The 14,011-nt window shown below is 38.2% G+C and overlaps 1 protein-coding gene across 8 annotated transcripts in view; it reads left to right on the top strand.

Moving 5' to 3' along the window:
- LOC133659064 (neural cell adhesion molecule 2-like) overlaps positions 1 to 14,011 on the top strand; it is an 831,315-nt gene that overhangs the window by 600,590 nt on the left and 216,714 nt on the right. For 7 of the 8 annotated variants that reach the window (XM_062061786.1, XM_062061755.1, XM_062061746.1 and 4 more), the window contains exon 4: positions 8,640 to 8,783. In XM_062061786.1, coding sequence (XP_061917770.1) covers positions 8,640 to 8,783 — 144 coding nt within the window. Of the gene's footprint in view, positions 1 to 4,198; positions 4,315 to 8,639; positions 8,784 to 14,011 lie in introns of those variants that run through there. The other variant, XM_062061815.1, reaches the window with a different exon arrangement.

The following is a 14,011-nucleotide window of genomic DNA, read 5'->3' as shown; positions in this document are numbered from 1 at the left end:
TAACAATCTATGCGTGTGTAATCCAATTCACGTGTGTGTGTGTACTAATGTGTGTGTCTGGATATCAATCTGTGTGTGTTTGCGCTAATGTGTGTGTCTGTATCTCAATCTGTGTGTGTGTGTAATCTAATTCACGTGTGTGTACCAATGTGTGTGTCTTTATAACAGTCTATGCGTGTGTAATCCAATTCACGTGTGTGTTTGTGCACTAATGTGTGTGTCTGGATGTCAATCTGTGTGTTTGTGCTAACGTGTGTGTGTAATATAATTCATGTGTGTGTACTAATGTGTGTGTCTGTATAACAATCTATGCGTGTGTAATCCAATCCACGTGGGTGTGTACTAATGTATGTGTCTGGATATCAATCTGTGTGTGTTTGTGCTAATGTGTGTGTCTGGATATCAATCTGAATGTGTTTGTGCTAATGTGTGTGTTTGTATCTCAATATGTGTGTGTGTAATCCAATTTACGTGTGTGTGTGTACTAATGTGTGTGTCTGGATATCAATCTGTGTGTGTGTGCAATATAATTTATGTGTGTGTACTAATGTGTGTGTCTGGATTTCAATCTGTGTGTGTTTGTGCTAATGTGTGTGTCTGGATATCAATCTGTGTGTGTTTGTGCTAATGTGTGTGTCTGGATATCAATCTGAATGTGTTTGTGCTAATGTGTGTGTTTGTATCTCAATATGTGTGTGTGTAATCCAATTTACGTGTGTGTGTGTACTAATGTGTGTGTCTGGATATCAATCTGTGTGTGTGTGCAATATAATTTATGTGTGTGTACTAATGTGTGTGTCTGGATTTCAATCTGTGTGTGTTTGTGCTAATGTGTGTGTCTGTATCTCAATCTGTGTGTGTGTGTAATCCAATTCACGTGTGTGTGTGTACTAATGTGTGTGTCTGGATATCAATATGTGTGTGTGTGCTATATAATTCACGTGTGTGTACTAATGTGTGTGTCTGGATTTCAATCTGTGTGTTTGTGCTAATGTGTGTGTCTGTTACTCTGTGTGTGTGTAATCCAATTAATGTGTGTGCGTGTGCTAATGTGTGTGTCTGTACCTCAATCTGTGTGTGTGTAATCTAATTCACGTGTGTGTACTAGTGTGTGTGTCTGGATATCAATCTGTGTGTGTTTGCGCTAATGTGTGTGTCTATCTCAATCTGTGTGTGTGTAATCTAATTCCCGTGTGTGTGTACCAATGTGTGTGTCTTTATAACAGTCTATGCGTGTGTAATCCAATTCACGTGTGTCTGTGCATTAATGTGTGTGTCTGGATGTCAATCTGTGTGTTTGTGCTAATGTGTGTGTGTAATCTAATTCACGTGTGTGTACTGATGTGTGTGTGTGTTTGTGCTAATGTGTGTGTCTGTATCTCAATCTGTGTGTGTGTAATCTAATTCACGTGTGTGTACTGATGTGTGTGTGTGTTTGTGCTAATGTGTGTGTCTGTATCTCAATCTGTGTGTGTGTAATCTAATTCACGTGTGTGTGTACCAATGTGTGTGTCTTTATAACAGTCTATGCGTGTGTAATCCAATTCACGTGTGTCTTTGTGCATTAATGTGTGTGTCTGGATGTCAATCTGTGTGTTTGTGCTAATGTGTGTTTAATCTAATTCATGTGTGTGTACTAATGTGTGTGTCTGGATATCAATATGTGTGTGTTTGTGCTGATGTGTGTGTCTGTATCTCAATCTGTGTGTGTGTGTGTAATTTAATTCACATGTGTGTATTAATGTGTGTGTCTGTATAACAGTCTATGCGTGTGTAATCCAATTCACGTGTGTGTGTGTGTGTGTGTGTGTGTACTAATGTGTGTGTCTGGATATCAATCTGTGTGTTTGTGCTAATGTGTGTGTGTAATCTAATTCACATGTGTGCACTAATGTGTGTGTTTGTATCTCAATCTGTGTGTGTTTGTGCTAATGTGTGTGTCTGTATCTCAATCGGTGTGTGTAATCCAACTCATGTGTGTGTATACCAATGTGTGTATCTGGATACACACATTTGTGTGTGTGTAATCTAATTCAAGCGTGGGTACTAATGTGTGTGTCTGTATAACAATCTATGCATGTGTAATCCAATTCACGTGTGTGTACTAATGTGTGTGTCTGGATACCAACCTGTGTGTTTGTGCTAATGTGTGTGTCTGTATCTCAATCTGTGTGTGTGTAATCCAATATATATATATATATATATATATATATTGCAGTCCCAGGGACGGCGTGGCTCGGTTAATAGAGCAGCCGTGCCAGCAACCCGAGGGTTCCTGGTTCGATCCCCGGCTTCCGCCATCCTAGTCACGTCCCTGGCGTCCTTGAGCAAGACACTTCACCCTTGCTCCTGATGGTTTGTGTTTAGCGCCTTGCATGGCAGCTCCCGCCATCAGTGTGTGAAAGTGTGTGTAAAATGGTGAATGTGGAAATAGTGTCAAAGCGCCTTGAAGGTAGAAAAGCGCTATACCAGTATAACCCACTTACCATTTACCATTCACCTGACCACTTTGGTGACGCTTTTGAAGAAGACTGTGTTCAAGTTTGCACGTGTTTTAATACAACTTTAGTAGAACACGGCCTATATTTTTTTAATCGCATTCATCAACCTCTTCTGGTTGATGAATGGGCTGATTGACCCAATTTTTTTATTGGTGTGAAAGCAGTTTTTCATACCCACAAACGTTGAAAGGAGTCAACTAGACTCTTCTTGTTTGTCTAAGAGGTTTCACAGTTGCATGCATTCAACCTTTGTGACCCGATGACTGACAACCTACACACACGTATTTTTATACTGTTGGACTGCAACTAGAATACCAATCAATCAATGTTTATTTTTATATAGCCCTAAATCACAAGTGTCTCAAAGGGCTGCACAAGCCACGACGACATTCCTCGGTTCAGAGCCCACATAAGGGCAAGGGAAAACTCACAACCCAGTGGGACGTCGATGTGAATGATTATGAGAAACCTTGGAGAGGACAGCAGATGTGGGAGAGACCGGATGCAATGGACGTCGAGTGGGTCTGGCATAATATTGTGAAAGTCCAGTCCATAGTGGATCTAACATAATAGTGAGAGTCCAGTCCATAGTGGGGCCAGCAGGAGACCATCCCGAGCGGAGACGGGTCAGCAGCGCAGAGATGTCCCCGACCGACGCACAGGCGAGCGGTCCACCCCGGTTCCCGACTCTGGGCGGCCAGCACTTCATCCATGGCCACCGGACCTGTGCCCCCCCCCCCCCCTCCACAAGGGAGAGGAGGGCAAAGGAGAAAAGAAAAGAAACGGCAGATCAACTGGTCTAAAAGGGGGGTCTATTTAAAGCAGGGGTGTCAAACATACGGCCCGAGGGCCGGATCAGGCCCGCAAACAGGTTTATCCGGCCCCCGGGATGAGTTTGCTAAGTATAAAAATTCACCTGAAATTTTTGAATGAAAGAAACTGCTGTTCTAAATGTGTCCACTGGATGTCGCAATAGCAATTATTTGTATCTTTGTAGATGATGCTATATATGTACAAAATAAACCACATGATGTTAGTACATCAGTCGAGGAAAATGATCAAACTACATAAATAACATCCTGTAATTTGATTTTGAAATATTTTTTTATCTTGATAGATTGAAAATCAACACCAATGAGTTTACTGATTAAAATGATCACATAATGTATTCAGAAAATATAAATAAGGACAGATAAAGATACTATTAACTGCAATATGTAAGTGTAAAAAAAAAAAAACTACTTTATGATTTGTACATTTTCAGAATGTGCTTGTTCTATTTTTACACAAAGAAAACAATCTGAAGTTGTCTTTATTTTTAAGTTATCGTGCCGTGATTTTACCAGTCCGGCCCACTTGGGAGTAGATTTTTCTCCATGTGGCCCCCGATCTAAAATTAGTTTGACACCCCTGATTTAAAGGCTAGAGCAGGGGTCGGCAACCCGCGGCTCTAGAGCCGCATGCGGCTCTTTAGCGCCGCCCTAGTGGCTCTGTGGAGCTTTTTCAAAAATGTATGAAAAATGGAAAAAGATGAGGGGAAAAAAATTTATTTTTTGTTTTAATATGGTTTCTGTAGGAGGACAAACATGACACAAACCTCCCTAATTGTTATAAAGCACACTGTTTATATTAAACACGCTTCACTGATCCGAGTATTTGGCGAGCGCCGTTTTGTCCTACTAATTTTGGCGGTCCTTGAACTCACCGTAGTTTGTTTACATTACTCCGACTTTCTAGGACGTGTTTTATGCCACTTCTTTTTCTGTCTCATCTTGTCCACCAGACTTTTAACGTTGTGCATTAATGCACAAAGGTGAGTTGTGTTGATGTTATTGACTTGTGTGGAGTGCTAATCAGACATATTTGGTCACTGCGTGACTGCAAGCTAATCGATGCTAACAAGCTATTTAGGCTAGCTATATGTACACATTGCATCATTATGCCTCATCTGTAGGTATATTTGAGGTCATTTAGTTTCCTTTAAGTCAACTTAATTCAATGTATATCTCATGACACACTATCTGTATATAATATGGCTTTTAATTTTTTGCGGCTCCAGACATATTTGTTTTTGTATTTTTGTTCCAATATGGCTCTTTCAACATCTTGGGTTGCCAACCCCTGGGCTAGAGTATACAAATGAGTTTTAAGATGGGACTTAAATGCTTCTACTGTGGTAGCATCTCTAACTGTACTCCAGTACTCTTTCCAGAGTACTGGAGCCCGAATAGAAAACGCTCTATATAATTAGATCCGCAGGTTTTGAAGTAACCGATTGTTCAATAATACATTCTTGTGCAAAATAACTAAATTAACAGAATAAGAGAAATATATATTATGTTTTGAACAGAATTATTTCCAGCTTAATTTAACAAAATGTACCTCATTGCCATGATAGCCACATGTAGTTTCCCCGTTGGACAAAACGATCTCCAAAATTCACCCATTGTTCCTTTTTTTTTTTTTTTTTTTTTTTTTTTAACCTCTAAAGGCCTTAGTGGCCACATGCGTGGACAGCACCTTATAGCTCTTATTTCCAAAATGGTGTATACTACTGAATCGGGGTCTTATGCTGACATATGGACACTTATACTGCTATCTGGTGGTGCCAGAAGAGTATAACATACAATGGAATTTGGATAAAAAAAGTGTAAAAATAAAAATTTGCATGTCACTACACATGAAGTACACGTTTGTTACTTATGGACTAAGTACATCATATTAAAATATGATTTTTAGTTTTTATTCCACTTAGGGTCCAAAAAGCCCAAATAGCAAAGATAAATTAAAAAAGCATGTACACAAACAGCTTGGGCCTTAAGAGGTTAAAGAAAAAATGTCACTGTGGTAAAAAGTTTGAAGTCTGATTGCCAGAAGCTGGGCAGATCATTCTAGCAAGCTTGCTGCCGTCACACCGAGACGGTGACAGCAGCCAAGGTAAAATGAACAGATGCCAGAAAAGTCGAGCGGCAATGAGTTTGACAGGTGAGCGATCAGTCAGGCTGGCATCCATTGGCTTAGCCTGTAGCAGACTTGTGAAGCTGTTGTCGTTCCAAATAACCTATTGATATTTCACAGACTATTTTTCATTTCCATTGTAACAAAGTGACAGCTCCGTACAGAATGTGTATATTTTGTTTCTAAATAGAGGACGGTTCCGTCTTTCCAAAGACTATTGGGAACCCTCGTCATTCCTGAAGTGGAACTTTAAGGCTTGGTTAGGAGAAGCTGAGAGGTTCCCATTGTAGTTGGGAGGACAACGGGTGGAGCGATGAGTAGCAGAGTCTTCTCATCTCTTCTACCAGACTGCGCTACACATAGCCACTTGTTGGTCCAATGCCAAGGTCATCAACATTGAAATTGCACTTTAAACACATGTTCAAAGATTAAATATATATATTTAAGTTTATATTTATATTAGGGTTGTACGGTATACCGGTATTAGTATAGTACCGCGATGCTAATGAATCATATTCTGTACTATACCGCGTCTGAAAAGTACTGGTCTGCCGAGCGTATCTAGTCAATACTACTATATTACGTAGATATTTTTTGGCATCACATCTTCTTTCGTTTTAAAAAAATGTATATTATGTTTATAAAGTCAGGAAATATGTCCCTGGACACATGAGGACTTTGAATATGACCAATGTATGATCCTTTAACGACTTGGTATCAGATTGATACCCAAATTTGTGGTATCCAAAACTAATGTAAAGTATCAAACAGAAGAATAAGTGAGTATTACATTTTAACAGAAGTGTAGATAGAACAAGTTAAAAGAGAAAGTAAGAAGATATTAACAGTAAATGAACAAGTAGATTAATAATTCATTTTCTACCACTTGTCCTTAATAATGTTGACAAAATGATAGAATGATACATGACACAATATGTTACTGCATATGTCAGCAGACTAAATTAGGAGCCTCTGTTTGTTTACTTATTACTAAAAGTGTTCTTGTATGTTCACTATTTTATTTAAGGACAAACTTGCAATAAGAAACATGTTTAATGTACCGTAAGATTTTTTGTTAAAATAAAGCAATTAATGCAATTTTTTGTGGTGCCCTTTATTTAGAAAAGTACCGAAAAGCATCAAGAAACATATGTTTAATGTACCGCAAGATTTTTTGTTGAAATAAAGCCCATTAATTAGAAAAGTACCGACAAGTATCGAAAATTAAAATATTGGTATCGGGACAACACTAATTTATATATATGTAGCTCATGTGTGCTCTCGGCTGTGCGGAGACTATGTCTGCGTATTTTAAGTTCTGGATTTCATGCATTTTTATTAGTTACGGTTCTTCAAACGATTATTTGAAGCAACAAAATCGATATCAATATTTTTTCTAATCAAGTTAATTGTTGTTGCTCTTACCTTATTTCCTCCTACTTACCCAGTACATTTTGCAAAAATTTAAATGGCAATATAATAATGTGCATATACGTACATGCACTCATGCATATAATCACGTTTCATCAAACATATTAACGTTGTTTCCCTAGGGCAGGGGTGTCCAAACTTTTTCCACTGAGGGCCGCACACGGAAAAATTAAAGCATGCGGGGGCCATTTTGATATTTTTAATTTTCAAACTATAACAAAATATATGGATTTTGTTTGTTTTTTACCTTTAGGGCTCCCGGGGACCATAAAGGGTCTAAGTCATTAAAATGTTAAAAACAAGTCAAATTATTATTTTTTTATTTATATAAATCTTACAGTAAATCTGTACAGTATATCAACTTCAAGTTGATATAAAGTTTAAAAAAACAAAAAGGTTTTATGCCTTTTCTGTCAAAGACAACTTAGTTTTTTATAATAAAACTGAAAACTGAAATATGCAGTATTTCCCCCACTGCCCCAAACATTCAGAAAGCAATGTTTGATGTGAAGTAATTAGAGCCTTAAAAATATCATTAATGCAAGACACCATTGATTTTAATTCATTATTATTTTTGAGTAATCACAGTGAAAAGATAAATAAAATCCCATTAAATATATTTGGGATCCAAAAGGTGCCCCACTCAGAAAGTGATACATTTTTATTCGTTTTTTTTTTAACTTTCAACACTTAAGTTACGAGCTCAACTTCAGATATATCTGTCCATTTTACGTTTGAACTATTATTTTGTTTGTTTTATTCTCTTTTGTCAAATAAAATGTTGATGTTTGTGTATGGCAACCACACAATATATGCAATATTTCCCACATAAAACATTTTAAAGTGAAATATTTGAAGTAATTGGAGCCTTGAATTATAACATTGATTTTTTTTTTTTTTGGAGCAATGGCAAAAAAGGAAAAAATAAAGATAGACAAAAGAGAAAAAAAAAGCCTGCATGGTAGCTTTGTGTCAACATTGCAACTTTTTCTAGTTAGATTTCACCTCATTCCACTTTTTTTTAATGTTTTTTTAATTTTTGCAATAGCATTTCCAGAATGTGTGGCGGGCCGGTAAACAATTAGCCGCACTTTGGACACCCCTGTAGGGGGGACTGGGTAACACATGGCACACTGACAAAGCTTAACCTATTGTTACTATAACAATCTACAAGGTTAATATAGTTGGCTTCCCTTTCTTTCCCTCCATGTATCTGCTTTCTTTTGTATTTGAAGTTATCATTACATAAATGTATTGTTGCATTTGAAACACTTCTATTGTTGATAATAGAGGTAATTATTGTTATTATTCATTATCAATAGTGCTATTTCTATTGGTATTTGTATTGCTCCATTTGTAGGGTAATAATGTTCATTGCCATTGATATCCTATTTGCTGATGTTGTTCTGTTGTTGTTGCTGTTGTTGTTATTGTTGTGGTTGCTGTTGTTGTCTCTCTGTCTTATCCCCCTCTTGTCCCCGCAATTTCCCCCTCTGTCTAATTAATAAATAAATAAAACATTTAAAAAATAAAAATGGCAATATTGTCAGGTATTGACTGTTATTAACACATTTGTGAGAAGAACACGGTAGTCTATCAACATTCCATCACCACCAGACTGTCACACTCTTTCAGTTCTTCTTTTTGCAGTTTTTTTCTTCACGTTATGTTTTTGGTTAAAAACAAAAACAACTGTGCACCGTGCAGCCGTTTGTTTGTTTTTTAACTTGACCTTGTTTGACCTTGCAGAGCGGTTGACTTTTCGAGACGTTCAATCGCCGCAGGAGTTCCGCCACGGTGAGACGGCCGAAGTCATCTGTGACGTCATCAGTTCACCCGTGCCGGAGGTTGTGTGGTACTACCAGGGCAGGGAGATCACCGATGAGCACCACAGTAAGTCTATTGAGGTTTACATTTCTAGGCTGTATCCCGGATCAAACTCCACCCCTTAATGGCAAGGCCTCAACTAAAACTCAATCAAATGATTTCTCCATGAATAGTGATGATTATTCTTGCAGCTGAAGAAAACAATCTGAATTTGTCTTTGTTTTTAAGTTATCATGCCATGATTTTACCAGTCCGGCTTGCCTGGGAATAGATTTTCCTCCATGTGGCCCCTGAGCTAAAATTAATTTGATACCTCTGTTTTAAAGGCCTACTGAAATGATTTTGTATTTATTTAAACGGGGATAGCAGGTCCATTCTATGTGTCATACTTGATCATTTCGCGATATTGCCATATTTTTGCTGAAAGGATTTAGTAGAGAACATCGACGATAAAGTTCGCAACTTTTGGTCACTGATCAAAAAAGCCTTGCCTGTACCGGAAGTAGCGTGACGTCACAGGTTGTAAGGCTCCTCACAATTCCCCATTGTTTACACCAGCAGTGAGAGCGATTCGGACCGAGAAAGCGACGATTACCCCATTAATTTGAGCCAGGATGAAAGATTCGTGGATGAGGTACGTGAGAGTGAAGGACTAGAGTGCAGTGCAGGACGCATCTTTTTTCGCTCTGACCGTAACTTAGGTACAAGCTGGCTCATTGGATTCTACACTCTCTCCTTTTTCTATTGTGGATCACGGATTTGTATCTTAAACCACCTCGGATACTATATCCTCTTGAAAATGAGAGTCGAGAACGCGAAATGGACATTCACAGTGACTTTTATCTCCACGACAATACATCGGCGAAGCACTTTAGCTACGGAGCTAACGTGATAGCATCGGGCTTAACTGCAGATACAAACAAAATAAATAAACCCCTGACTGGAAGGATAGATAGAAAATCAACAATACTATTAAACCATGGACATGTAACTACACGGTTAATGCTTTCCAGCTTGGCGAAGCTTAACAATGCCGTTGCTAACGACGCCATTGCAGCTAACTTAGCAACGGGACCTCAGAGAGCTATGCTAAAAACATTAGCTATCCACCTACGCCAGCCAGCCCTCATCTGCTCATCAACACCCGTGCTCACCTGCGTTCCAGCGATCGACGGAGCGACGAAGGACTTCACTCAATCATCAATGGGGTCGGCGGCTAGCGTCGGATAGCGCGTCTGCTATCCAAGTCAAAGTCCTCCTGGTTGTGTTGCTGCAGCCAGCCGCTAATACACCGATCCCACCTAAAGCTTTCTTCTTTGCAGTCTTCATTGTTCATTAAACAAATTGCAAAAGATTCACCAACACAGATGTCCACAATACTGTGGAATTTTGCGATGAAAACCAAGCTTTTTGTATTGGATACAATGTTGTCGGAAAACTTCCGTTTCAACAATTGACGTCACGCGCATACGTCATCATACATAGACGTTTTCAACCGGAAGTTTAGCGGGAAATTTAAAATTGCACTTTATAAGTTAACCCGGCCGTATTGGCATGTGTTGCAATGTTAAGATTTCATCATTGATATATAAACTATCAGACTGCGTGGTCGGTAGTAGTGGGTTTCAGTAGGCCTTTAAAGCGATAGTGTAAAAATGTGTAACTGAAAAAAACAAAAACAAACATGGACAGAGGAACTTATTGTTCCTTTTAAATGCTTTGAATAGTGCAGCGATTCTCACACGTTCGCAAGGCTCCATCGAGTGGTACATTAAAAGACGGTGTTTTATTTTCCTATTTTCAAACACAGTGTTACTGTTCAAATTGTTACAGTGGCAAAAATATTAAATATACTCGTTGACTAAAACCTCTGCCTTGTTTTTTAATGAATACTTAGGCCTACTATGATACTGAATTTTTATGTCGGTCATTATGGCGGTACTTGGAGGGCCGAGTTTTTTCTGAGGCGGTACTTGTTGAGAAACCACTGTAATAGTGTTATGAATCTATTCACACCAATTCTATTCTGAAAAAAAATGTCAATTAGATTAGAATAGATTAAGTTTAATAACGAAATATGCTCCTCCTTTGGGTCAAGTCAGCTATTAGACTTAGACAACCTTTTTTTATTTAATTTTTTTTATTTAATTTTGTATTTTTTTTGTCCTGTCCAGCTTCTCAGGCAAATCATGTAGTTGATGTAAATGCCCTGTTTAAAGAAACAAAACAAAAAAAGACTTCGACAAACTTTAATGATCCACAAGGGAAATTGTTCCACACAGTAGCTCAGTTACAATGATGGAAAGTGTAAGGATGGAGAGGACAATGCAGGTATAAATAGACAAAATATAGCGATATAAAATATAACATATATACGTAATATTTACATATGTACAGTATATTTTATATACTGATGATCCTATATACCAATGTTTTTCAACCACTGTGCCGCGGCACACTAGTGTGCCGTGAGATATTGTCTGGTGTGCCGTGGGAGATGATGTCATTTCACCTAATTGGGTTAAAAATATGTTTTGCAAACCAGTAATTATAATCCGCAAATAAAGTGCCGTTGTTGAGTGCCTGTGCCGTCTAGTGCACGGCAGAGTAACCGTGTAATACTCTTTCATAGCAGTAGGTGGCAACAGATAGCTAATTGCTTTGTAGATGTCGGGTACATGGTTTGTCGTGATCACAATATGCAGACGACAGCGAGAAAAGGTGAAAAGGTATCTAATGCTTAAAGCAAAAATAAACAAAAGGCGAGTGCCGCTAGGAAAAGGCATTGAAGCTTAGGGATGGCTATGCATAACGAAACTAAAACTGAACTGGCTGCAAAGTAAACAAAAACAGAATGCTGGACGACAGCAAAGACTTACAGCGTGTGGAGCAGCAGACGGCGTCCACAAAGTATGTTCGTACATGACATGACAATCAACGACAACATAGGAAACACTACACACAGGAAAACAGCAAAAAAAGTCAAAATAAGTCACGGCGTGATGTGACAGGTGGTGACAGTACACCTACTTCGAGACAAGAGCTATAGTTATGCATGTTGGTTATGGTTTGAATTTATATCCAACAATTGCGAGAACGACTTTTTACTGTCAATATCGGCTGCTGAGTTAATTTTTTTTTTATGTTTTCTGCTAGTGGTGTGCCTCGGGATTTTTCCAATGAAAAAAAATGTGCCTTGGCTCAAAAAAGGTTGAAAAACACTGCTATATACAATATATAATAATTACCATGTACAATATTACAGTATATGTGACAGCTGCAGCATAAAATAGAGAGTAAATGCAGCAGAAAATAGACATTAAAAACAAAGAGAAGTAGCTAACATAGAAGGTGTCAGGTAATAGACAGATATCATCTATTGCTGTATGGCGAGTGATTATACAGCTGGATGGAGTGTGGAATGAAGGAATTCTTGAATCGAACACTATTGTAATTTTCAGGCCAAACCTGAATGAGCTCTAAACCATTTTCAGCATCATAGGTAAGATTACGGACACACATGCCAAAATGTGGCAATTTATGTTCATACAGATGCTCTGTTTGCATGATTAATGAGATATTCTGTCATATAAAGACATACTTAAATTGTATGTCCACTTCCATTGCAGTCTATAATGCCACTAGGGTTGTACGGTATACCGGTATTAGTATAGTACCGCGATACTAATGAATGATTTTCGGTACTGAATCGTCTCTGAAAAGTACCGATCCCTATACAAGTATAACCCATTTATCATTTATTTATTTACAGGGGTTTGGTTTACAAACTTTCAGCCCCACCTACAACAAAATTCACCAGCCGCCACTGATTATGATGCATTCTCATTTTAGGCAAAATATAAGACAATACTTTCTTAACAGTATAATTGTAACCAGGAATAAGTCTTCAAGTAACAATATTCAAATACTAACATTGTTGGGTAAGACAGAATTTGGTTTTATTCTGAATCCAGTGAAACAGATTGGTGGTTTTAGCTGATATAAAGACTTTCAGGTGTTTATTTATGTTTAAGTATTTGGCAGACGCTTTTATCCAAAGCGACATACATAAAAAATACATATATAAAAATCACTGTAAACATTATCATTTAAGGGAAGAATGTAATACAAAATATCAATACAAAGTGTCAAGACAGAATAAACTCTCTGCTGCTGCAGCAACAGAGATACAGTCTATAAGATATATAGATATCTAATGTATTCATACATTGTTTATGTAGGATATACGCATGTATGTATAACCTAATCATATTGTTTCTTCAATTTAAAAATAGCTGACCGTTTTTTCCCCCTTCTCTGGGATTATATTCCCAGTTTTGATCTCGGACGTCTGGTCACTTATAGCGTATAAATAAATAAATGATAAATGGGTTATACTTGTATAGCGCTTTTCTACCTTCAAGGTACTCAAAGCGCTTTGACAGTATTTCCACATTCACCCATTCACACATTCACACACTGATGGCGGGAGCTAACCAGCAGTCATCAGGAGCAAGGGTGAAATGTCTTGCCCAAGGACGTGACTAAGATGGTAGAAGGTGAGTATTGAACCCCAGTAACCAGCAACACTCCGATTGCTGACACGGCCACTCTACCAACTTTGCCACGCCGTCCCTGAATAATATATAAGAATATTATATTACTGTTAAGCAAACTATGAATAATAAAACACACCAAAACATGTGTCTGTTATCATAGCTACACGTATGACAAAAAAGCGTGTGAAAATCAGTGGTATTCAGTGAGGTAAGATGAATTAAATGCGCTGACAGTTCATTGCTCCTGCCGAATGAATTGCACTGAGTGGAGCGGATCACCACTCCAAGATGGCGGCCCCGCGTCTCGTCTGCGCCAGTAGGCAGTAGCGCTCCATGCTGCGTACCCTTATAAGATGTCTATGGTTATAACGTTAGCAGTGAGTTTGCAGCCTCACTGATTTAACGACACAGCAAATAAAAGTCATGTTACTTAGCCAATAAACGTTATCTTACATTCAAAACTTACCCTTCTTTGTGCAACTTCAAATGTCGAACGAAGTTGGAAGTTGTTGCGTCTCCGTCTGTAATATTCGAACAGCGTGATTTGCATACGGCAATTCGTTTTTTGTTGACCAAGTCGTAGTTTTTATACCCGAACGAAACCAACTTTGGCATAATTGTTTCTCACTGCCGCGTTGTTTGACAACTCTTGTTCGGTGGTTGTCCTGCAATTTGATTGGATGAATACTGTGTGATGAAAACAACGTAGATCTAATTTGATTGGCTGTTGTACTG

The sequence above is a fragment of the Entelurus aequoreus genome, linkage group LG01 (genome assembly GCF_033978785.1).
Source record: "Entelurus aequoreus isolate RoL-2023_Sb linkage group LG01, RoL_Eaeq_v1.1, whole genome shotgun sequence".
NCBI classification, from domain to species: Eukaryota; Metazoa; Chordata; class Actinopteri; order Syngnathiformes; family Syngnathidae; genus Entelurus; species Entelurus aequoreus.
This window is presented reverse-complemented; position numbering and strand designations above follow the sequence as displayed.